General features: G+C 61.5%; 4 protein-coding genes across 8 annotated transcripts in view; 1 reads left to right on the top strand and 3 right to left on the bottom strand.

Moving 5' to 3' along the window:
- Positions 1-23: 23 nt before the first annotated feature.
- Positions 24-1,848, bottom strand: RPL36 (ribosomal protein L36). Its single transcript, XM_030293006.1, has 4 exons — positions 1,790-1,848; positions 1,520-1,614; positions 853-987; positions 24-154 (listed from the first exon to the last, which is right to left on the bottom strand). The coding sequence occupies exons 2-4, from the start codon at positions 1,610-1,612 to the stop codon at positions 65-67; spliced, it is 318 nt and encodes a 105-aa protein (XP_030148866.1). The 5' UTR covers positions 1,613-1,614; positions 1,790-1,848; the 3' UTR covers positions 24-64.
- Positions 1,849-3,506: 1,658 nt separating this feature from the next.
- HSD11B1L (hydroxysteroid 11-beta dehydrogenase 1 like) lies at positions 3,507-7,784 on the bottom strand. Of its 2 annotated transcripts, none has more exons than XM_030292916.1 (8): positions 7,542-7,784; positions 5,610-5,705; positions 5,396-5,526; positions 4,861-4,972; positions 4,440-4,531; positions 4,168-4,261; positions 3,873-4,038; positions 3,507-3,787 (listed from the first exon to the last, which is right to left on the bottom strand). In XM_030292916.1, the coding sequence occupies exons 1-8, from the start codon at positions 7,561-7,563 to the stop codon at positions 3,592-3,594; spliced, it is 909 nt and encodes a 302-aa protein (XP_030148776.1). In that variant the 5' UTR covers positions 7,564-7,784; the 3' UTR covers positions 3,507-3,591. The 2 variants fall into 2 exon arrangements, with proteins under 2 accessions (XP_030148776.1, XP_032451554.1); XM_032595663.1 differs by lacking the exon at positions 7,542-7,784 and adding an exon at positions 7,206-7,319.
- Positions 7,785-7,863: 79 nt separating this feature from the next.
- Positions 7,864-9,845, top strand: MICOS13 (mitochondrial contact site and cristae organizing system subunit 13). Of its 2 annotated transcripts, none has more exons than XM_030292999.1 (4): positions 7,864-8,046; positions 8,778-8,886; positions 9,170-9,221; positions 9,608-9,845. In XM_030292999.1, the coding sequence occupies exons 1-4, from the start codon at positions 8,018-8,020 to the stop codon at positions 9,703-9,705; spliced, it is 288 nt and encodes a 95-aa protein (XP_030148859.1). In that variant the 5' UTR covers positions 7,864-8,017; the 3' UTR covers positions 9,706-9,845. The 2 variants fall into 2 exon arrangements, with proteins under 2 accessions (XP_030148859.1, XP_030148850.1); XM_030292990.1 differs by having other exon boundaries at positions 7,894-8,046; positions 8,778-8,955.
- Positions 9,846-14,388: 4,543 nt separating this feature from the next.
- The window catches only part of SAFB (scaffold attachment factor B), a 37,326-nt gene continuing 30,876 nt past the window's right edge, over positions 14,389-20,838 (bottom strand). For 2 of the 3 annotated variants that reach the window (XM_030292723.1, XM_030292742.1), the window contains 7 exons: positions 19,729-20,019; positions 18,440-18,577; positions 18,182-18,224; positions 15,728-15,843; positions 15,415-15,521; positions 14,925-14,991; positions 14,389-14,717 (listed from right to left, as the gene is read on the bottom strand). In XM_030292723.1, the coding sequence (XP_030148583.1) occupies positions 14,588-14,717; positions 14,925-14,991; positions 15,415-15,521; positions 15,728-15,843; positions 18,182-18,224; positions 18,440-18,577; positions 19,729-20,019 (892 nt within the window). In that variant the 3' untranslated portion in view covers positions 14,389-14,587. The remainder of the gene's footprint in view (positions 14,718-14,924; positions 14,992-15,414; positions 15,522-15,727; positions 15,844-18,181; positions 18,225-18,439; positions 18,578-19,728; positions 20,020-20,838) is intronic. The other variant, XM_030292732.1, reaches the window with a different exon arrangement.

The following is a 20,838-nucleotide window of genomic DNA, read 5'->3' as shown; positions in this document are numbered from 1 at the left end:
CCCCCAGACCGATACAAGACCCCCAAGTTCCAAAAAGGCTTTATTACATACAGAGGGGAGGGGCTCAGTCCTTCTTGGCTGCCGCTTTCCGCATGGCCGCCAGGACGTTGCTCAGCTCCTCTCTCTTCCTCTTGGCGCGGATGTGTGTCCCCACCTGCCGAGAAAAGAGACGGAGCGGTCAGTCTGGGCCCCAAGCCCCGGCCCTGCCGACAGTCCACCTATCCCCCCCCCCCCACCTTTTTTTCAAAGCTATCATTAGGGGAAAACTGGGTTCTCAGATTTGAAACATTTCAAGTATTTAGACGCAGCGCAAGCAGGTAAGGGGCAGAGAGGCAGACACGATCCCGGCCAGGCTGCGAGCTGTCAGCACGTGGGGCTCCAATGCACCAACCAGGAGGTCATGCCCTGAGCCAAAGCTGGAGGTTTTAACAGACTGAGTCACCGAGGCGACCGTGACATTTACTTATTTTGAGACAGGACAGTGCGAGTGGGAGAGGGAAGAGAGAGAATCCCAGGCAGGTTCCCTGCTCCCGGTGCAGAGCTCCATGTGAGGCTCGAACCCGTGGAGCCTGGACATCACGGCCTGAGCCAAAACCAAGAGTCAACCCTTAACTGAATGAGCCACCCAGGCACCCCAACCACCTTCTTTTTCCACGTTTATTCTTGGGAGCACGCAAGCAGGGGAGGGGCTCGAGAGGAAGAGAGCCAGCGAGATCCCTCCAATCTGACACAGGCTCCGAGCTGTCAGCGCAGAGCCGGAGGTGTCGCGGAGCTTGCACCCCCTAACCGTGAGATCACGACCCGAAGCCCCCGCTTAACCGACTGAGCCCCCCAGGCGCCCCATCCACCTACCCTTTTCTTGATGAACTTGAGCGCGCGCTTGTCCTTGGAGACTTTGAGCAGCTCCATGGCTCGCCGCTCGTAGGGGGCAAAGCCACACACCTCTCGGATCATGTCCCGCACGAACTTGGTGTGCTTGGTGAGGCGCTGGGGGTTGGGGGGGGGGGGACGGCCGTCAGCGCGAGGCGCTCGGAGCCCACGCCACCCGGGGCGCTGAGCGTCACGACGGTAGCGTGACTCCTCCTCACCCGCACCCCCGAGTCCCAGCCTTCCCGACAGGGCCCTCCCGCCCGGCCTTGACCTAGGCTGTTGCCTGCGCCCGGAAACCTCTCCCAGGGGGCGCAGCTGGGCACCACGGAGTCGCCGCTTAACGACGGAGCCCTTAAACCCGGTGCAGCGGAGATCACAAGCCTAACAGGGCCTCCGCTTTCCTTCCACATTCCAGCCTCGACCCCTCGACCCAGGCCCCGTGCGCCCGGCAAACACCCGCGCGGGGCGCATCCAGGTGTGCGGCCCAGGTGGGCGCTCCTCACTCAGGCGATTCGCACGGGTCTCTCCACTCGCTGCTCGGGCGAGCCTCACACCCCCCACGAGTCCCCGCCTGCGCCCCACCACCGTCGCCGGGGCCCTACCCGCCTCCCCCCAAGAGGCTCCCCCCGACGCGCGCACCCGCACTCACCCCGCGGCGGCGGCTGTGCCTCGGCTTGCTCACGTTCTTGGTTACCTTGTGGCCCTTGTTGAGGCCCACGGCCATAGGGTAGCGCAGAGCCATGGCTGCAGACGCGGATGGGGAGGGGAAGAGATGAGTGCGGGCTCGGTCCCCGCCGCCCGGAACCCCGCGTCCCGGCTCCCCGGGGCTCGCTCGCCGCACCCAGGCGCAGCCCTGAGCCGCCCCGGGGCCCCGGAGGCCGGATGGCAACAGATCCCACACACCGAGCCCCGGACTAACCTGCTGCTCCTCAATGGCTCCCGCGGCGGAAGGGCTGTAGGCCCGCGGAACTCTGGGATATCTAGCTTCCGCGGGTCGAGCGAGCCAGAGAGGCAGGAACGCCGCGCACTCCCCCTGGCGGCTGGAGGCCCTGCGGTCTCCAAGAGCATGCGCGAACCATCTCCCTGCGCATGCGCGCTTCCACTAGCCGACCAGCACTAGCTTCGGCCGTGGCTGCGGTGACTCCCTTCGCCGGTGGGTTGAGAGTCCGAATCCTACTTTTGCAGGCTCCTGGCTGAAATCCCACCTTGGCCACTGGCTTGCTGACCCTGCGCCAGGAACTTTACCACCCGGCACGTGAATTTCTTCATTTGTAAAAGGACAGTAATAGTACCTATTCCAAACTGTTTAAGATACAATGGTACTTGGCACAAAATAAAACTTCCATAAACAGATTTTGGTTTCAATCTATATGATCCTAAATTCTTAGAACTTAAGATGTGGTATAGTGCCCCCTGATGGCACTTGATATAATTTGATGTAATTTTAGGTGGTTTGGGGACAGCAGGCAGGGTTGAAACAAAAAAAAATTTTTTTTTTTTCTGTTTATCTTTCACTTCTACTTATCCCCAAATGATGGTCCCAGTTTGGGGCTGATCTGTTTGGGGTTAACCCTTGTAACCCTTGCTCATTCTAGAGCCCTGCATAGCCAACAGCTATTGTAACATTGTATTTGTTCTACAGTTTTTATTTGTATAGTTGCTTTTTCCTTATGCAAGTGCACTAATTTATCATTTTAGGGAGAGGAGGCGTCACGTTTTCACTAACTGATATAAATATCAGTGATGTGCAGGTAGAGAATCCCAGCTCCTGCCACGGACGTCCAGCCTCTCTCTAAGCACCTTCCCTTACCTATGAAATGGGAACAGTGGCAACACCAGCTTCAGATTGTGATGATGCCATGAGATCAGCAATGCCAAGGGCTTAGCGCCTGATACACATTATCATTATTGCTGCGCAACCCCTGTACTTCACGCTGCAAATAAAACCTCTGTGCCAGTCAGTACCCTTCCTTTCACCCGTGACTTGCTAGGCAAGGGCTACCTCTCACTCGGCCTCCACTTCTCCCCTCTAAAATAGGGTTGAGAAGTCTGGTCCCCATACACAAATTCCTCTTGACCCACCTGCCACCTGCAAACTGGAAGGACCAAGCAATTTGAACACACATGTGCAAGGGTAGAAGGATTTTTATAATGAAACAGGAGGCTGGGTCCAGCCCAGAACACGGTCTTTCACTCCTCCCCCACCTCAGAACCCATCAGCAGGTGGACAGTTTCAAGGTTGTCCCTTGCTTGGGGCAACGGTAGGGGAATGCTCCAAAACTGAGTGGAAAGAAGAGATCAGGGCTGCAGAGGATCCAGGTGGGAGATGGATAGGGTTCCCAGGGTGGCTCAGGGGTGGTGTGCCCTGTTTCACACGGCCAGGGCCGTGGCGAAAGTCACATCACCTCTCTGAGCCTCAGTTTTCTCGTCTGCAAAATGGAAGCAGCAACCATGTCATCAGTGGTGGCCCGGAAGGCTGAGGTCATGCCTTCCAGGTCACTGACAGGGTGCCTGGCACACGATCAGCACTTGCACACCGGGAGTGGTGACCGTGTTTCCAGGTGCTGGTAGTATTTCTCGGTTTTCCTTTTCTGTCTCGATGACTCTGTCTCGAGCCACGGCCACCGTCTCCGAGGTGTCTCGGTTCGTGTCCCGGCTCCGGGACGGCTGGATAGAGGGTTCCCCTCTCTGGGAAGCTGAAGGGGTGCCACCCGCAGCAGCTCAGGCAGCAGCGGCAGCGGTGACGTTGAGCTCCTGGCGGACGAACCAGGCCCTCGGGTGCGGCAGCCATCCCCGGAGCAGACAGAGCAGGTGGAAGCGCCATGGGTAGAAGACGCCGGGGGCGCGTGTGGCGCCGCCGCGGATCACGGCCAGGGCCGCCTTGGGCCCTGGGGCCGCCTTGGCCCTCGTGACGCCCCTGGGGACAGGAGGGTGCGGTGGAAACTGCGGCTGGGCGGCCCCTCACTGCCCCTGCCCCTGCCCCTGATGGCCCCGGGCCTCACCTGACTCCCTCGGCGGGGGAGGCGCGATCCCGGAGGCCCAGGACACACATGGTGATGGCCACGTTCACGTCCTGCACGTCTAGCTCCCGCCGCAGAGAGCCGAAGAAGCCGTCCAGAGCGAACTTGGCTGCCGAGTACGGGCGGGAGAAGGATGTGGGCACCTGGCCTAGGAGGGCGGGAGGGCAGCAGCTGAGTGACCACCGCCGCTCCCGCTCCTCCAGGGGGCCTTCCTGCCCTGGGGCTCGGCCGCATCGAGCCCTGTGGCCTCCCGACTCTCCGCCCCGCGTGCACGCACCGAGCAGCGAGGACACGACCACCAGAGAGCCTTTGCTGTCCGTCAGGCTGGGCAGCGCCAACGAAGTCAGCTGCACGTAACTCAAAAAGTTCACCTGGAGGTGGCGACGGCGAGTCACCGAGCCGCGGAGAAACTCGAGCCCGGAAGGGGCGGGGCTTTGAGGCGTGGGCGGGGCCTCGGGCGGGGGGGGGAGGGCCTGCGGTGGGGATTTAGGAGGGGGCGGGGTCTGGGGATTGGAGGGACGGGGCGCTGGCCGCGGAGGGGCGGAGCACCTGCATGAGCCAGCGAGTGGCCTGGACGCTCCTGGACCGCGAGCCTGCCGGGGTGGCGCCGAGGTGGTTCAGCACGAGGTAGTCCAGTCCTCCTGGCCCGGAGAGGCCCATCAGCAAGGAGCTAGTCCTTGAGGCTCCGCCCCTGGGCCCGAAGAGACCCCGCCCCTAGCGCCGTCGCCTTGAACTAGCGACGCCTCGGCCAGAGCGCCGACCCAGTGAATTCGGCCCCGGGTGGCGCCCCGCCTAATAGCAAAGAGACCGGGCCCTCCTCCCTGCATCCTGCCAGGCTTCGTCCCTGATCCAATAAGGCCCGGTCCAGAGTTCCGGCCCCTGGCCACGCCCCGGACCCCGTAAACCTCCACCCACCGACTACCACGGCCCCACCCCATTCGGGTCTTGCCCCGAAGGCCCCGCCCCTCACCCAGCTTGTCCAGCGCGAACTGCACCACGCGCTCGGGCACCTCAGGGGAGGCCATGTCCGCAGCGATGTAGAAGACCTTGGGAGCGCCCAGCTTCCGGCAGTTCCCTACCACCTGGGGGGGCCAGAGCTGCCCGTGGGCCCGTCCACCCCAGCCGGCCCCCACCCACCCCCCCGCCACCTACTAGGCCACTGGGGCCCCAGCCTAAAGCCCCCTCCCCTACTCCGGGCTTCAACATCCACCATCATTCATTCTCAATACTCAGCACGGGCTGTGGACACTACCCATCCGCCCACTGACTGAGGCACCCTCCCGGTTTTACCCCCGCTGTTTCACTGTACCAACCCAACACCATAACCCACGAGAAGGGACTTTTATTGTCTCCGGTTTGCAAATGAGGAAACTGAGGCACAGCGGTTAAACAACTGGCCTCAGGTCACACAGGAAGCCTGGACCGTTGCAAGGATTTCAGTAAGCCCGGGCCCCGCTTTCCAGCCACGCGCACCCGGCCATCAAACGGGAAATGGGATGTCTCACCTTCTGCAGGAGGGCCTCCGTGTGGGCAGTGAGCACCAGGTGGGAGCCCAGGCGGGCGTAGTGATATGCCAGTTCCTCCCCGACGCCCGCACTGGCCCCTGTCAGCAGCACGCGGGCTCCCTGGAGGCTGGCTGGCAGTGTGTGGGGGGGTGGTCAACCCTGGGGGTGCACCGGACAGCTGGCCAGATTCCTCCCTCCCCCACCAGGCACTCACCAGGGTCAAAGTTGTCATCCCAGTAATACGAGAAGAACAGGGCTCCCAGCCCGGTGAAGAGCAGTACCTTCATGGCCCTCCCCGGGGCTGCAGGGGCTGCGGCGGGAGAGAGGGTGGCGGGCACAGGCCTGGCTGACAGCCGCACCTGTCCAGGTCACCAGGCTACACGGCTCCCCTGCTCCAATCCCCTCGCCTCTTCTGGGCTTTCACCCTCCCCCCAGCGGCCAAATCACATCTTGCCTCGCCCTGCTCGATATCCAGGCCTCTTGCTCACGCTGCCGGTTGCCACACCTGCCTCCTCACTGTTCCTCGGAACCAGCCAGTCTCCATCCTGCCTGAGGGCCTTTGCACTGGCTGTGCCCTCTGCCCCGAATGCTCTCCCCAAATATAACCCAACGAGTTGCTCTCCCGCTTCTTTAAAGTCAGAGCAAAACTGATCTCCCCCTAGGCTGTCGTGCTCCATGAGGCAGGAAAGAAACAGAAAGCTGTTTCTGCTTTGTTCACTCTTGGGTCCTCAATGCCCCAAACGGTGCCAGACACTCAGCAGGTACTCAACAGGCACCAGATGGACACTGAGTGACAGGAGGAACATTGCGGGTAGGAGCTGGGGGAGCGCAGAAACATGACTCTGCCAAGGGACATCCAGAAGGAGTCTTAGGCCTGGGTTGGAGACACAAGAACCTATGCCATCAGGGTTAAGATGTGACGTCAGCTGTGGGAGTGAATTTACTCGTTCCAGGGAGAAGGTGAAAAAGAAACAGGCCAAGTGTTTAACGTTTGGGGGTGGGGGGAGGGTCATGCATTTCCCCCCGGGGAAAGGCACAGGTCCATCCCATCTTGGGGTTTCAATCCTTCAAACTCAGGAGGACAAGAGAGGGGACTTCCAGAACTGAGAAATGGTGGGGTTGGGGTGTCCTCAGATCTTCACTAGATCCAGCCATCAGTCCTTTGCCCCCACCCCAAAGTTGCAGCTGCCCCCCGCCCCGGGCTCCCCCATCTTCATACGCCCTCCCTCCCCCCCTCCCCCCCTTCAGGCAGCCAAAGGGACCTTTGTCCAAAGAAGTCTGATGTTCCCCTTCCTGCTCCAAACCCTCCTAGGGCTCACCACTGACCCCATAGAGACCAAGATCTTAACCTCAGCCCACAATGCCCAGCGGGTCGGGCCCTGGCCCGCCTGTCCATTCTCCTCTTCCACCATTCCCGTCTATGAACCTCCCTCAGTTCTCAGAAAAGTGAACTCCTCGCCCTTCCCCAGTCGCGGCAGCCACCCCACCTCTTCTCACTTCCAGAGAAAGGATGTGAAGCGCCTCAACCTGACCCTTAACCTGACCCTCTTCCGACCCTGGCCCTGACCACAGCAGCCACGCAGGGGGAGGTGGGGTCGGGTGGATGAATGGCCGGCTGGGCGGATGGATGGATGGATGGATGGATGGATGGATGCATGCATGCATGAAGCAGTCGGCCTGCGATGGGGGACGAATAGGGGGAACCAGACGATCGCAGAACGTACTGGTCCCCTGACCTCCCTGGGCCTCAGTTTCCCCTCTGGACAAAAAGGACGTGGGCCGTGTTGCGCGCTCCCAACCTCGCACTTACCCACTCGGGCCTCAGTTTCTCCCCGCGGTGCAGAGGGGCTGCGGTCCGGGCCAGGGAACGAGGCGCGCGCCCCTCGGACCTCCCTAAGTGGTCGCGTCCGGCCGGGCCCCCGACCACTCCCCCTCCCGTAGGGCCCGAGTCACGTGACACCGAGCCCACCTCCTCAGGGGGAGGGGCCTGGACACGGAGACTTAGCGCCCGGGCGTTGCCGGGCAACGGCCAAGGGCCAGGCTAGCCCCCTCCCAGTCGTGGTCCTGGTCCCGCCCCCTGGACGAAAGCCCCACCCCCGACCCAGATCACGTGGCCGAGGGCCAGCTTCCCTCACACAATTCCGACCTCTCGTTGCCGTGACGACCATCTCACTGGCACACTCTTCCTGGGCCTGGGCCCTTATGCCCCCGCGCGGGCGCGGGTGGATCTCCCGGGCTCCGACATCTTCTTGGGTCACGCTCCGGCCTCATTCTAGACGCCGGACACCTGTTTCCCCCTCACGCCCCCGGGACCGTGCCAGGCGGGACTACATTTCCCAGGAGTCTTTGCGGCCAGGCGAGCCATCCGGCGCCTCACGGGGTCCTGCTGACTCCATTTCCCAGGCAGCTTTGCGGCTCCCGGGCTCTGAAGATCACACTTCTCAGAATCCTTTCGCTGTAGCGCCGCCGTCCCTCTCCGGAGTCTCCGAGCCTTCGAGCGACTTCGACTCCCGGAGGCCTTTGCGGCCGACTAGGGTGACTACGTTTCCCAGAGGCCTCTGCGGCGCCGCCACCGGAAGCGGCGAGCGAGTCGAGTGTCCTTGCGCGCGGAGCCGAGGGACCATGGTGCCCCGAGTGTGGTCGCTGATGAGGTGCGTGGGGCCGCCGGGCGGGCTCGGAGCCCCCGAAAAAGTCCCCGCCTGTGGGCACCCCCTCCGGTTTGCTCCCGACTGGATCTTCGAATTCCGTGGTGTCAGGTCCCCCATCGCCCAGATGGGGAAACTGAGGTTCAGGCGGGGAGGGGCTTCCCGAGATCTCCTGTCGCCTCCTTCCCGCGTCCCAGCGAACCCTTGCCTCCTGATTGTCTGTGTCCGAGACCCCTCGGAGCCTCAGTTGCCTCCTCTGTAAGGTGGGAATGCCGCACGCGCTGTTTCAGGAAGTTAACGCGTGCCCAGAGCGACGTATGACACACAAGAAATGACCGGGGTCCCTTGGAAGCCCCTCGAGGGTTGCGCTCGGGTCGTGCCTCCCGGGGCTGGAAGACACAAAGTCAGGGGTCTTAAGTCTTCACTATTCCCTGCTCTGTGCGGGATCACGCGTGACCCACGGTCCCCCTCCGGGACTTAGTTTCCCAGGTAAACCGGGCCGAGTAGCTCCGCTTTGCAGGGTAAATTGAGTACAACACTCAATGGGCGTAGTAGGCGTCAGGCAAGCCTCTGCGCTTCCAAAGTGCCTTCCGCTGCTTGGCTTCAGGTGTGGCGCTCTGAGGACCGTGGCAGCCCCGGGAGTCCAACTCCTCCCCAAAGTGGGCCTGGAGCCCCGAGGGTGGCCACTGGCGTCCCATGAGCTACTGAGCTGCTCTCCTTCCCTTCTCTGCCTGCAGGTTCCTCATCAAGGGCAGTGTGGCCGGGGGTGCCGTCTACCTGGTGTATGACCAGGAGCTGCTGGGGCCAAGTGACAAGAGCCAGGCTGTCCTTCAGAAGGCAGAGGAGGTAGTCCCCCCAGCCCTGTACCAGTTCAGCCAGTACGTGTGTGAGCAGACAGGTCTGAAGATACCCCAGGTACCCTGGGACTGGGAGTGAGGCTAAGGCTTGGGGGTGGGGGCCGTGGGGGGGGGGGGGTGTCAGTTCTGGGGTGGCTTTTGGTCCCTGGTCCCTCCAGCCCTGCGTGGTGTTCTCTGCAGTGGGCTTTGTGCTGCTTTCCGCTGCCTCCGGAGGGGGCTGGGGCTCCTGGGCCCTCCCCTTTTCACCTGCCCCTTCTCCCCTCTCTTCCCAGCTCCCAGCCCCTCCAAAGTTTAACTTTCACATCCGCGACTCCTGGAATTCAGGTAGGCCCCGGTCCCTGGGCTTGGGGGTGGCGGCCCCTGATACCCCAGTCAGCACCCCCTGCCCCCATTTCCTGGCCATTCCTCTCCATCGTTCTCCTTCCTGCTCTGTGCACCCCCTGCAGATCTAAGAGAGGACAAGGGGTGGAGATTTCAGGGGGGTGGGAGCAAGATAGAGCCTCCGTTGAAGACAGGTCACTTTGGAGCTCACCGTGTGACTTCAGACGAGGCGAGGCCCTGCCCCATCTCTGCCTCAGTTTCCCCGTGTGGAACTGACCAGGCTGGAACTGGGGCCTCTCAAAGCCTCGCGGAGCTAGGGTTTCCGGGGGGAGCGGGGAAGCGGTGGTTGAGCCCTGTGGCTGAAGGCACTGGGCCCTCCCTCCCCACAGGCATCATTAAGGTGATGTCGGCTCTGTCGGCGGCCCCCTCCAAGGCTTGCGAGTACTCCAGGGAGGGCTGGGACTACCTGAAGGAGCGAATCAAGTAGCCTGTCAGAGGAGGCCACCTGCCCCAGCCAGGAACAGGGGCAGGGATGCCATAGAGCTGGAGACTCCAGACTGGGACTGAGACCCCACGCCAAGGGCAGCTCCCAGCCTTGCTGGCCCAATAAAGGACTTTGGAAGTGTTCCCGACCCGTGTGCTTGCCCTAGGGGCTTGGGGTGGCCCGGCTGGTGCCAGAGCGCAGAGACCTGGGCTTCTGGTGCCTAGCGGGCTCGTCAGAGCTTAACTTTGACCACAGGCATTGGTCCACCCCTTTGCTGTCTGGGCCCTGCCCGCTGAGTCCCCAGCCCGGTGTGGGGGTTGAGGGCCGACGCTTGGCCCTGGTGCTCTGTAGGCAGTGCTCCGGGCCCAGGAATGAGCAAGTGCTGATGGCCCGCCCAGGTTGGGCGTCTCAGTTTGCGGAGGGCTGAGCCCCTGGTGGGGCGGTCTGGAGGTGGGGACTCGGCAGAGTGAGCAGAATTCATCTGTCTCCGTGGCCGGGAGCTCGTGTGGCCGCCCAATCTCCGACCGGCTCAGCTCACTGGTCACCCGTGTCTAGTCTAGTCCTGGCCCTCCCTTGCCTGCTTTCCACCCTCGATCCTCCACGGTCTGGGGATTCCTGGGGACCGCAGGCTTCACCGTCATTGCAGTGGAGGGGGGCTCCCCGGCCCACAGAGGTCCTGCCTTCCCAGCGTCCCCTGCTCCCCTGGGAAGCCTTTCTGCCCTGGATCAGCTGCCTGGTGGCCTGAGTGTTCTTCCCCACCCGGCGGGACAAGAGGGCAGACCCTGAAAATACTCCCGGGCCCGAGGGCATCCCACCATGATGGCAGCGGGAGGAAACCTGTGCCCCAGACGGGCAATAGGCCGTGGGCTTGGGTGGGAGGCAGAGACTGGCCCGGGCTGCTACTCCAGACGGTGCCCTGAGCTGGATGGGATCCCCCGCGCCTGAGAGTTGTGGGAGTTCTGTTGCTCGGTCTAGTGGTCGGGCTCCCCCAGGCCCATGAGCAAGGAGAGGACGGCGGTTACGCGTGAGGAAAGCAGAGACCAGGAGCCACGGCGTTTTGCGGGCCCTTCGGGGATGAGCAGCTGGCGCAGGTCCACGGGAGGTGTGGGGGGGGGGGGTGTGGTAGGGGATGGGTGGCCTGGCCTGCTGCGTTTGGGGAGGGAGAGCCCAAAGTGACCTGCCACTCTGCTTTCCAGGAACAGTGTAGGTGGGCCCCTCCCATCCTGCCTGGGCCGTGGCAGGGGTAGGAGCAAGTCTAGGGCAAGGGCAGGACGAGTGGGGCCGGGGAACATCCCTGATCCTTGGGACCTCCCAGGAGGGAGCAAGCCCGGGTTCAGAGGTGAGCCCGGTGACGCACCCTAGCCTGACCCCCCCGTCCACGGAGCCCTTCTACAGGGAAGGAAGCAGACGGGGGGCCCATCGTACAGATGGAGAAACCCGCGTGCGTGGCCGGGTCCAAGCCCTGCTCCTTCCGCCTGGAGCCCAGGTAGTAGGTAGTTAGCTTACGCCCTCCCCTGGGCACAGGATTTCCAGTTGCCTCACTCCCATGACCCAATCCTGGGCCTTTGAAAACTGGAGGGTTTGTGGGGCGCCTGGGTGACGCCGTCGGTTAAGCGTCCAACTCTTGATTTCAGCTCAGGTCACGATTTCGTGGTTCGTGAGTTCAAGCCCCACGTCGGGCTCTGCGCTGACGGAGGGTGGAGCCTGCTTGGGATGCTCACTCTCTCTCTTTGTCTCTCCGTCTCTCTGTCTCTGCCCCTCCCCTACTCTCTCAAAATAAACTTAAAAAAAAAAAAAAAAAAGGCCTTCGAAAACCGGAGGGTTTGTGCTCAGGGCACGCGAAGCTAGGGCTGTAGCACGTGTCACGTGAGGCTCCTTGCGTCCTCACGACCCTCCCGTTACCATCACCACCATTTCCCAAGGAGAGGCAGACCTGGAGGGAGAGAGGCCTGCCAGGGCCACCCTGCCCCGCTCCTGAATAACTCCCAGCGGAGCACATAGGAAGGGAAACCAGCCTTTGGAGGCAGGTCGTTAATGAGCCACCCTGGGAACGTGCTCGGCCCTTCCGGGGCCCCTCACCTCCATCCAGGCAGCTGAGTCCCGCAGGTCCATCGAGTTCTGGGCTTTGGGCAGCGTCTCTGCCGGCTGGCATCAGTAGGGCCGGTCACGGGAGCGACTGCCGTCCCTGCGGGACGCACCTGTGTCAGGTGGGGAGGGGGCCGTGAAGCGGGGGCTCCGAAAAGGCGGAGGTGGCCTGGGGCGGCCGGGGTGGGCAGGAAGGGCTTGGGGAAGCACCCGGCCACCCCCACGGCTGCGCACAGCCAGGCCCAGGGCAGCTGAGGAAACGGGCTGAGGCGGATGCACCTGTTAAGAAGAGCGCAGAGCAAGCGGGGCTGGGTCACCTGACGGAGGAGATCCGATACCCCCAGGGCGCCGCTCCGGCTGCTCGAGGCCCGCCAGGCTCCCGGCAGCCCCGGGGGGATGGCCCACGAGGTTCCCCAAGCCTGAGGTTTCCGTCTACCCTGTTGGCCCCCCGCCAGCTTTCCCTGCTTGCCCGGATGGCTCTTGTGTTCGGGGGCACGATGGGGGGCGTCCCCCGAAACAAGCTCTGGTGTGCACCCACAGCCTGGGCCAGGGGTCAGCCGGCTGCTGGCCCCCTGCTCACACGGACCCGGCCACCAGCCTGCAGACTGGGGCGCCGTTCGTGACTCCGCCATCCCCTCGTGCAGCCAGACCCAAACTCCTCTGTCCCCTTGTATCTGTCACCAGTGCCAAGACCACCTCCCTGGTCTTCCCACCTGCCCCTTCAATCTGTTTCCCAGTGTCCCAAGATCGGGTCACTGCCCCACTCAGAAACCTTCTATGGCTCCCTGCTGCCCTCCCCTTGAGCCCAGACTCCTCAAAGGGCCGTTTCCTACAACACAGCTGGTTTTCACCACAGCCCTCCTGCCACCCTTCCTCTGGACTCCTACTCATCCGGCCCACATACAGCTCGGCCTCCGCCTCCTCCGGGAAGTCTGCCCTGATCCCTCCTTCCCACCCCTGGGCTGAGTCTGGGCCTCGTGACCGCCCTGTGGGTGTCCCATCATGGCACTTACCGCTTCGGGGCCGCGTCTCCCCAGCTCAGCATCTCATGTGCTTGGGACCAGCCTGGGCACCGTAGGTGTCGAGCAGCACCCCCCCTCCCCCCCTCAAATACCCGCAGACCCTGTCTCCTCAGTCCCGACAGCCACAGGCATCTCCAGGTGCTGCCGGGTGTCTGCCCCCTGGGGACGGTCATCCCAGCTAACAACCACGGCCTCGGGAGTTTGTAGCAGTCGCGTGTCCACTGTGACCAGCGACCACAGACTGAGGGGCTTGATGCAACCCACGTTGACCGCACCACAGATCAACACGAGTCTCGCTGGGCTACGATGCAGGTGTGGACGGGGCTGGCTCCTTCTGGGCGCTTCAGGGGGAGTAATCCATTTCCTGCCTTTTCGGCTTCTAGAGGCCACTGCAACCCTTGGGATGAGGGCCGCTTCGTCTCCAAAGCCGGCCGTGTAGTCTGCCGGTCTCTGGCTCCCCCGCCTCCCCGCTCCCCCGCGAGGACCCTGGTGGTGGCACTGGGCCCACCCGGGTAACCCCAGGGAATCTTCCGTCTCCGGGTCCCGAACTGAATCTCATCTGCAAAGCCCCTTGGCCACGTTAGGTGCCGTATGTCCAGGTTCCGGCGATTGGCGTGGGGTCGTCTGCAGCCCCTCCGGAGAGGGGGTTCGTCTGGCCCCCCATATCTGAGGGCTTGACCTCGTCTGTCTCCCCCTAGCTGTGGGTTGTGGGGGGACAGGAGCCCAGGCTGCCCCAATGGTTGGGCATCCCCAGGCCCGAAACAGGGCCAGACCCTACTTGGACATGTCAAAGACTGGAGCCCAGAGGGGCAACCAGCCTTGGTTGGTTCCCACAGACCAAGCAGCAGCAGGCCTCCCTTGCGCTACCGGTCTCCTACGCGGGTGGGCTGGACCTCCCTCCACACCTCCCCCGCCCCCCCCCCCCCCCGCAAGACCTGGGAGCCACAGCAAGGGAGCCTGTGGACCACGTGAGGAGGCAGCACGGTCCCAGGTGCACACCTCGGCACCACACTGTGTTCTCGCTCCCCCCCCCCCCCCCCCCCCCCCCCCCCAGGATGCAGTTCCACTCAGGAGATCCTAGGGGGTCAAAGCCACAGGGACAGGAAGTAGAAGGTGGGTGCTGGGGAGCAGCGTATAAGGGTTTGTGTTTGGGAAGATAGAAGGTTCTGTGGATGGAGGTCAGTGGTGGTGGCACAACGGTGTGCCTAAGCTATTGCCACGGGCCTGTCTACCTAAAAATGGTTAAAATGGTAAATTTCACATGATGTGTCTTTCACCCGATTAAAAGAAAAGCAGAGCGGCCTGTTGAGCCAGGGGTGGGAAGCAGGGTTCGGGGGACAGAAAGCTCTGGCGTAAATCAGAGGCCCCGGAGGAAGAGGGACAAAACGGCCCAGGCTCAGCAGGCGGCAGGTGAGCGCCACCAGCAGACTGCTTCCGGAAACCTTAACGGTCCCTTTAAAGCTGCCCCCGTCCGTCCTCCTTCCTCCTTCCCCGAAGGAAGAACCATGACTAAGTAAGCAATGCCCAGTATGATTCAACTTACAAAAACACGTGAAATGAAGAGAGACGACGCTTTAAATAAAGGGTATGTGAACAGAAACACATTTATTACAAAAAAACAAAAACCAAAAAAAAAAAAAAAACCACAAAAAAACATTCACATTGTATTGAGCTACAATATGGCAGCAGATAAAAAAAATTATTGTACACAGTTTAAGAGAAACTCCTAACAGAACATACTCTTGTTGCCACGTGACAGAACACAGGAATCCAAGCGCTTAGTAGCGGCGAGTGAAGCGGGTGTCGTTGGGACGGCTCCCCCGGTTCTGGCCTCCGAATCCACCCTGCATTCCGCCGCGTGGGATCACGTGGCCCCGCGAGGCCCCGCCTGGGGCGAAGCTGCCGCGCCTACGACACGACACACACGGTTCCCGTGTCGTTCCCGGGACCGAGGGGCCCACCCTACACGCCCCCGTGTTCCGGGAGCAGCGCCTCCAGCGGGCAGAGGGAGGAGGTCGGTGGGGCGCCTCCCGGACCATTTGCACACCGGTGGCCCAGGCGGGCCACCGTGCAGAGGGGAGAGGGCTGAGCTGGACGGGCGGCACAACACCTTACCCTGACATCCCTCCCCGGTTCATCATGTGACCTGGCCCAGAGTGCCCGGACATACTCCTTTCGCCACCTGCGAGACGAGAGATGCCGGTCACACGGTGCCTCTGCGCGCCGTGGAGCGCACGTGGAGCGCAGAGGACACCGACGCGGGGCTCCCGTGACTCCAGTACCCTTCCCGAGCCACCCAGCGGACCCAGACCCCGCAGGCCCCCGCGGATGCACACGCCGGCCGTCCTCGCCGAGCGGCGGCAGAGAGGAGCTACCTGTGCCCACATCGCTCTTCCCGTGCCAGACGGCTTCTGTCCATTCCCCCTCCCTCCCCACATCCAGCCAGTAATGAGCAGGACCCCAAGGAGGGACAGCAGAGGAAGCCGTTCCCGCCCTCGAGAAGCAGGGAGACGAGCAAAGACGGGCGTAAAGCAGGTGGAGCCTGAGCCTTCCAGGTGCTCCCCCACGAAGACAGACACGTCCCCGGCTGAGAGCCAGTCCTCACCTTGCCACCTCTTGTGGTCCCTGTCTACCATGCCTCCGTCAGCAGCACCCTGCCACGCACGGTCATCCTCTATTCTTCGGCCGTGGTCCCCCCAGTCACGTCTGCCCCTTAGGAAAAGATGCCTCTGATTTGGATTGCCCCCCTCTGCGCCTTGCAGAATAGCAGGCGCCACGGGTTCCGGGAGGTGGGTTTCGCGTTCTGTGTTCCCGGTCCCCATCCTCTCTCCCTGAGCCAGGGCTCCTCAGGAACACACACCGATCCTGCCAGGGGCGTGTGAGGCCCCTGCAGGTGCTGTGGGGGGTGGGACACAAACCTGGGTGGAGGAGGCAGCCCCCGGCCCTCGCTCATCCTCTTGTCAGAGCCGTATCCCCAGCCGTCCCGGGAGTCCCGCCCATGGCGCTCTGGTCCTCCGTGGCGTTCAGGGTAATGCTGGACGTGAAAGAGCCAGAACAGAAAGAAGGCTTCGGTATCAAGCTTGGATCCCAAGGCCTTGGGGCCAACAAGCTGATAATGACGACGACAGTGACCGTAACTCAGAAGCACTGGCGAGCATTCTACACACGGTCGTGTGCCACAGAGGCCATTTCGGCTTGCTCGACAGCCACATCATCGAAGTCTGCTCACGGACAAGTGAGGAAAACTGAAGAATGTAAACAACGGAGAAAGAAACCGAGGGATGAGATCCACCCTAATCCAAAAGGAGAGACTTCAGGCACCGAAGGAGAGAAGGCGCTGGGGCCCAGTGGCCGCCCTGCGCCAGGAACAGACAGACAAGCAATGCACCCGGGCCCGGTGCTCTAGCCCCTAGGAACCTCTAGAACCAAACGGCCACTAGGGATCCTTTCACACTCACCCCAGACCTGGCGCCTCACCGGACCGACCGCCAGCCACTCTGTGGCGTGGTCCGTGGAACCTGCTGGCCTGGCCCTGTTCTACGCGCCGTCGGAAGGACGGAAGAGAGAGCGCTTCTAGGAATGGCTGTTTTTCGTTCTAGGAAATGCTATTCTCAACAAACGCTCACCACTGGCCCTTCACCCGAAGCCTGCCCTGCTTGCCGGAAGGACGCCCCAAGCTTTAGGGAGCTGGTGAGGCGGCTTCGGCTCCATTGTTGCTCTCATGGTCCCACAAACCCAATCTGTAGCCCTGTGGTCTTTTGCTCCAAGATCACATTCTAAGCGAGAAAGCCTAGAAAGGAGTCCTGGTAATGAAGCCTCTTGGATGGATGCTCCGGCTGCCCTGTGGCTGCACGCGTCCGCGCTTCTGCGCCTGCTAAGCCAGGAGCTCGCCAGGGCCGTGGCCGGGGCCGGGGCCAGCCTGTCACACGGGAGCCCTGGCCACGTGTGCTTCCGCTTCCTGCCTCCACGGGCCTCGCGTTCCCAAATGTGTGCGGACACCTCCCTCAACCAAAGTGGGGGAAGTGGGGCTCAACTGTACCAGATGGACAAACACAGCACTGTTCCTTCCAGGCACAAAGCCAAAGCCAAAGTGTCCGGGCAGGACAACAGCTGCTTAAATGAGACCCCGAAGCCCCACTTCCATAAGGAACCTGCAGGACACACCAGCTTGTAAAAAAACAAAACAACAACAACAACAAAAAAACAACAGCTCACGATTCAGACCACTTCCTTTCGACAAACGCAAATATTTCCGAACAAGCAAGCTTTTCTCGGCAGCCTTCCGAAGACACCGAACCGACAGAGAACACTTTGCACAAAGCCGATCTCTAGCTCTGCCCGGTTTTTCACAGGGTAGCCACACTCTCCTGCCCACCGACCAGCTGGTGTAACGGCTCAGCAAGACCCTGAGAGCCTGTGTTCGTGTCCCCTTCTGTGTCCCATGTCATTGCCTGCATCCAGGGCAGCACCAGGGTTACTAAGGACAGCACACACAAGAGAAAACATCCTTTCAGGTTTGGGAGCACTTCAGCCCATAGCGGCAGGAGAGAGCAGGCAGGGATTAGCAGCTGCGTGTCAGGAGCCGGGCCAACCGGTGTAGACATGGCTGTCAACCCATTTAGCCCCCACACCCTGAGCAGGGGGGAGTGAGCGCCCTCACTTCAGAGTTGGGAGACACGTGCTCAGCACAGTGCTGACACCAGAATGCGACTCTGGTTCTGGTTCCGGAGCCTGGACATCTTAACCACCGAGCCCCACTTCCCCAAAGAGAACTGCCAAGAGCGGGTGTAGATTCAGTTGCTCTTCAGATTCACCTCCAAGAAGAGGAAAAAGAGGCACGCGACGACCGCTCCGGAGGTAGCAGGGGACCCGCTGGGTACGGCCAGGACTACGAAGTCCCCAGCCACGCCCTCAGGAAGCGAGGAAGGAGGGCAGACAGAGCCGCGCTCCAGCAGGGAAAGGAAACTCACGGGCAGCAATTGTGCCCCCACGCCGCCCTGACCACAACCTTCCGGAATTCCTCCCCGCACCCCCCGATATTCCAAGTAAACCCACTAAAGAGTCAGCGCGATGTGGAGAAGTTCTTAATCTAAACGTTCGACAAGTAAAAGAAGAAACTCCAGCATATTTTTTAACATGTGAATCCTGCAAAGCACGGGCCCCTGGCCTCTCATGGGCTGAGCTGTGCAGACGGTGACAATGGAGCGAGCCCTTCAGACTCACCCAAGGCTCCTTAGCCATTGATACAGATATGGCATTTAGCTACTTCGCTATTCAGAAGTGAACGAACCTCAGCTGAGGTGGGAGACAGCACGGAGAGAGAATCGATTCCACGGCAAAAACCGTGGCTGCAACTCAAGTTTCTGACTCACCTGTCCTTCTCTTTCTCCCATCATGGATCTTGAACCTTCTCTCCTGAAAAAGGAAATTTAAATGAAAACATAAGAAGAGAAGGTAGGTCGGCTAGACACCCCCTCCCCCAATAGAAAACATTTCCCAAACCGAACCCAGGTTATTCACAGCCTGAAGGTCTCAAAGCCTAGAAAGGCCAACCCTAGTCCTTCATCATTCAGAACGAGAGGAAAAGAGAACTTGTACAAATGGGCAGGGTCATTGGGAGCCTGGCTGACCTGTCGACAGAGTGGTCAGGGTAGCGGCCCCGGTCCCTGTGGTCAAAGTCATGGAAACGGTCCTGGCGGTTGAAATCAGAATGGTAGCGCTCATCCAGAGCGGCCCGCTTTGCTTCCGGCCAGTAGGCATCGTCTCGCCTGGAGGGGGAATAAAGAAGTGATACAATTTCTCCTTCAAGTTCATAACCTTTGCGGAGCTGGTGAACTGAACCCTCAAACTGTCCCTGGCTCCTATCATTCCACAGAATGAGAATTAACTTTTTCGTCTTTGCTACACAAGCTGAGAGGGGCCAGTAGGGTGATGTGGGATCCGACTGAAGGACCCCCTTCTATTCTATCCAACAAGCCTCACTTGACCCTAAAGAGAAGAGCTTTGGTTTCCCTAACAGGAAGGGACGTGGGCACACCTGCACACCCGCAGGTCGCCTCCGGGAACAGCACACGGCCTCAATCTATCAGGACAGCAAGCGAGAATCGTGACCCCCAGCTCTCCTCAGTGCACTACCTCTTTTCCTCCAACGTGGACTTAACCCAGCAAAGACACCAGTGGGGGGACGCTGAGAGGCACCTGAAATATACTGTTTCAAAAACATGCATGACCGTAACGGACTCCCAGCAGCGGTGTTTTGCACAAAGGCATCAAAAATCCTAAAAGAGCTTGAAGGCCCTTGAAAGAAGTCTTGCGGGATATTACGCGCAATCCACGCAATATCCACACAATAGAGGGAGGAATACAAAACGTGGTTCTTCCCGAGTGGCGATGCGTGCAGAGATGCTGGTCGTATCAGTGCTGGGATTACCACCCTGGACTCCCACCAGCAAGGACTGAAACCGGGCCCGTTTTTCACTGGGGCTAGCGTTGGAGTATGCCCAAGTCATGTCGGTATGTCCAGGGAATTAAAGTTAACATCACTGGAAATGAGCCACAACACATGGCTACAATGACAAAGCCTACATGGAGGCCTGAAGGAAGTTTCTTCCGGTCGCGGGTCACCCCCCTCGGCACTTGACTCGCATGTGGCCCCGGGCTGAAGAACTCCCTTCCCTCGGGGGTTCTGTGCTAGGACTTGAACGTGAGGCTTTCTTAGGCGCTGCTCTACCCATTTCCCCACTGACCCCTAACGATCTCAGGTGCCCGACGAACAACAGGACGTCAAATCGAGCTGTAGCCCGTACGCGTGCGGCCTCTGAAACGAGAATCTCGCGGAAGCGCGACGTGGGGGACCCTCACCCGATCCTAAAGGCCACAGGCCGCCTCCGGGGTGGCGGCTAAGGGCAGCTAGGCTCACCGGCCGTCCACGTCGTAGGGCCTCCGCACCGCGGGCCGCCGCTCCTGCTCGTAGCGCAGCTCCTGCTGGCGCCGCAGCTCCTCGCGCTCGCGGTGGATGCGCTCCTGCTCCCGCCGGCGCTCGTGCTCCACGTGCATGCGCTCGCGCTCCAGCCGCTCCCGCTCCATGCGCTCGCGCTCCAGGCGGTGGCGGTGGAAGGCCAGCCTCTCGCGGGCGATCTCCAGCCGCTCGCGCTCCTCCCGCTCCCACTGCGCCTGCATGCGCTGCTCCCACTCGCTGCGCTCGCGCACCCTGCGGGAGAGCAGCTGCTGGAGGGGCCGCGGTGCCGGTGGCATCACCCGGCCAGGCGAGCGGCCGGGACACGGGAGCCACGGCTCCCGCCCGCCCGGAGCGCGGACCGGCCCCGGGAGCTGCAGAAACGCGGCCCCGGGGCCGCGCCTTCCCGACCGGCCAGGGCGTCGGTGCGGCGGCAGCCCCGGGGTGCCGGCACGGGCTCCGCCGCCGGCTCGGTGCCCCCCCCCCAGTTCGGTCCCCGACCGGCGGGAATCAGAGCAGGGAGGCCGGGGCACATAGGGGCTCCTCTAGGGTAGGAGCTGAACCTCACTTCCCGAAACCTTTTCTGCAGATCAACATCTGATTCCATGAAACAGTCCATTAAAAATAAGAAACAGAACACACTTGCCACAGGAAATTAAGTCTCGGTCAGGACCTCTTGTCCCTAAATGAGCTTCAGTCACCCCGGGACGGGGCGAGTGCACTAGAATTGAAATCCTGACGATGTTTGTAAACTCAGATGAGTTTACCAACAGGCAGCCCGTGGTGGCCGAGCGAAGGGCCGGGGAGCCCGCGCAGCCCGAGGGCGCGGCCAGCTCTGCTCTTGTTAGGGACACCAGCTACACCCCAGCGCATTTCCTGCCAGTCCCTGTACGTGTGACACGGAAGACAGTGGCCACATTGTCCCCTTTCCACCCGTCGCTACGCCTTTACAGACACCTACTTATACCGGCAGAAACGCATACTCTTGCCTCACTGCCGGGTTTTGGACAAGAATGGCCACAGCCTCCTTGATTAATGCGACACGTCCAGGCCCTCCCACATCCACCTTTACAG

Source organism: Lynx canadensis, chromosome A2, assembly GCF_007474595.2.
Source record: "Lynx canadensis isolate LIC74 chromosome A2, mLynCan4.pri.v2, whole genome shotgun sequence".
Lineage (NCBI taxonomy): Eukaryota > Metazoa > Chordata > Mammalia > Carnivora > Felidae > Lynx > Lynx canadensis.
This window is presented reverse-complemented; position numbering and strand designations above follow the sequence as displayed.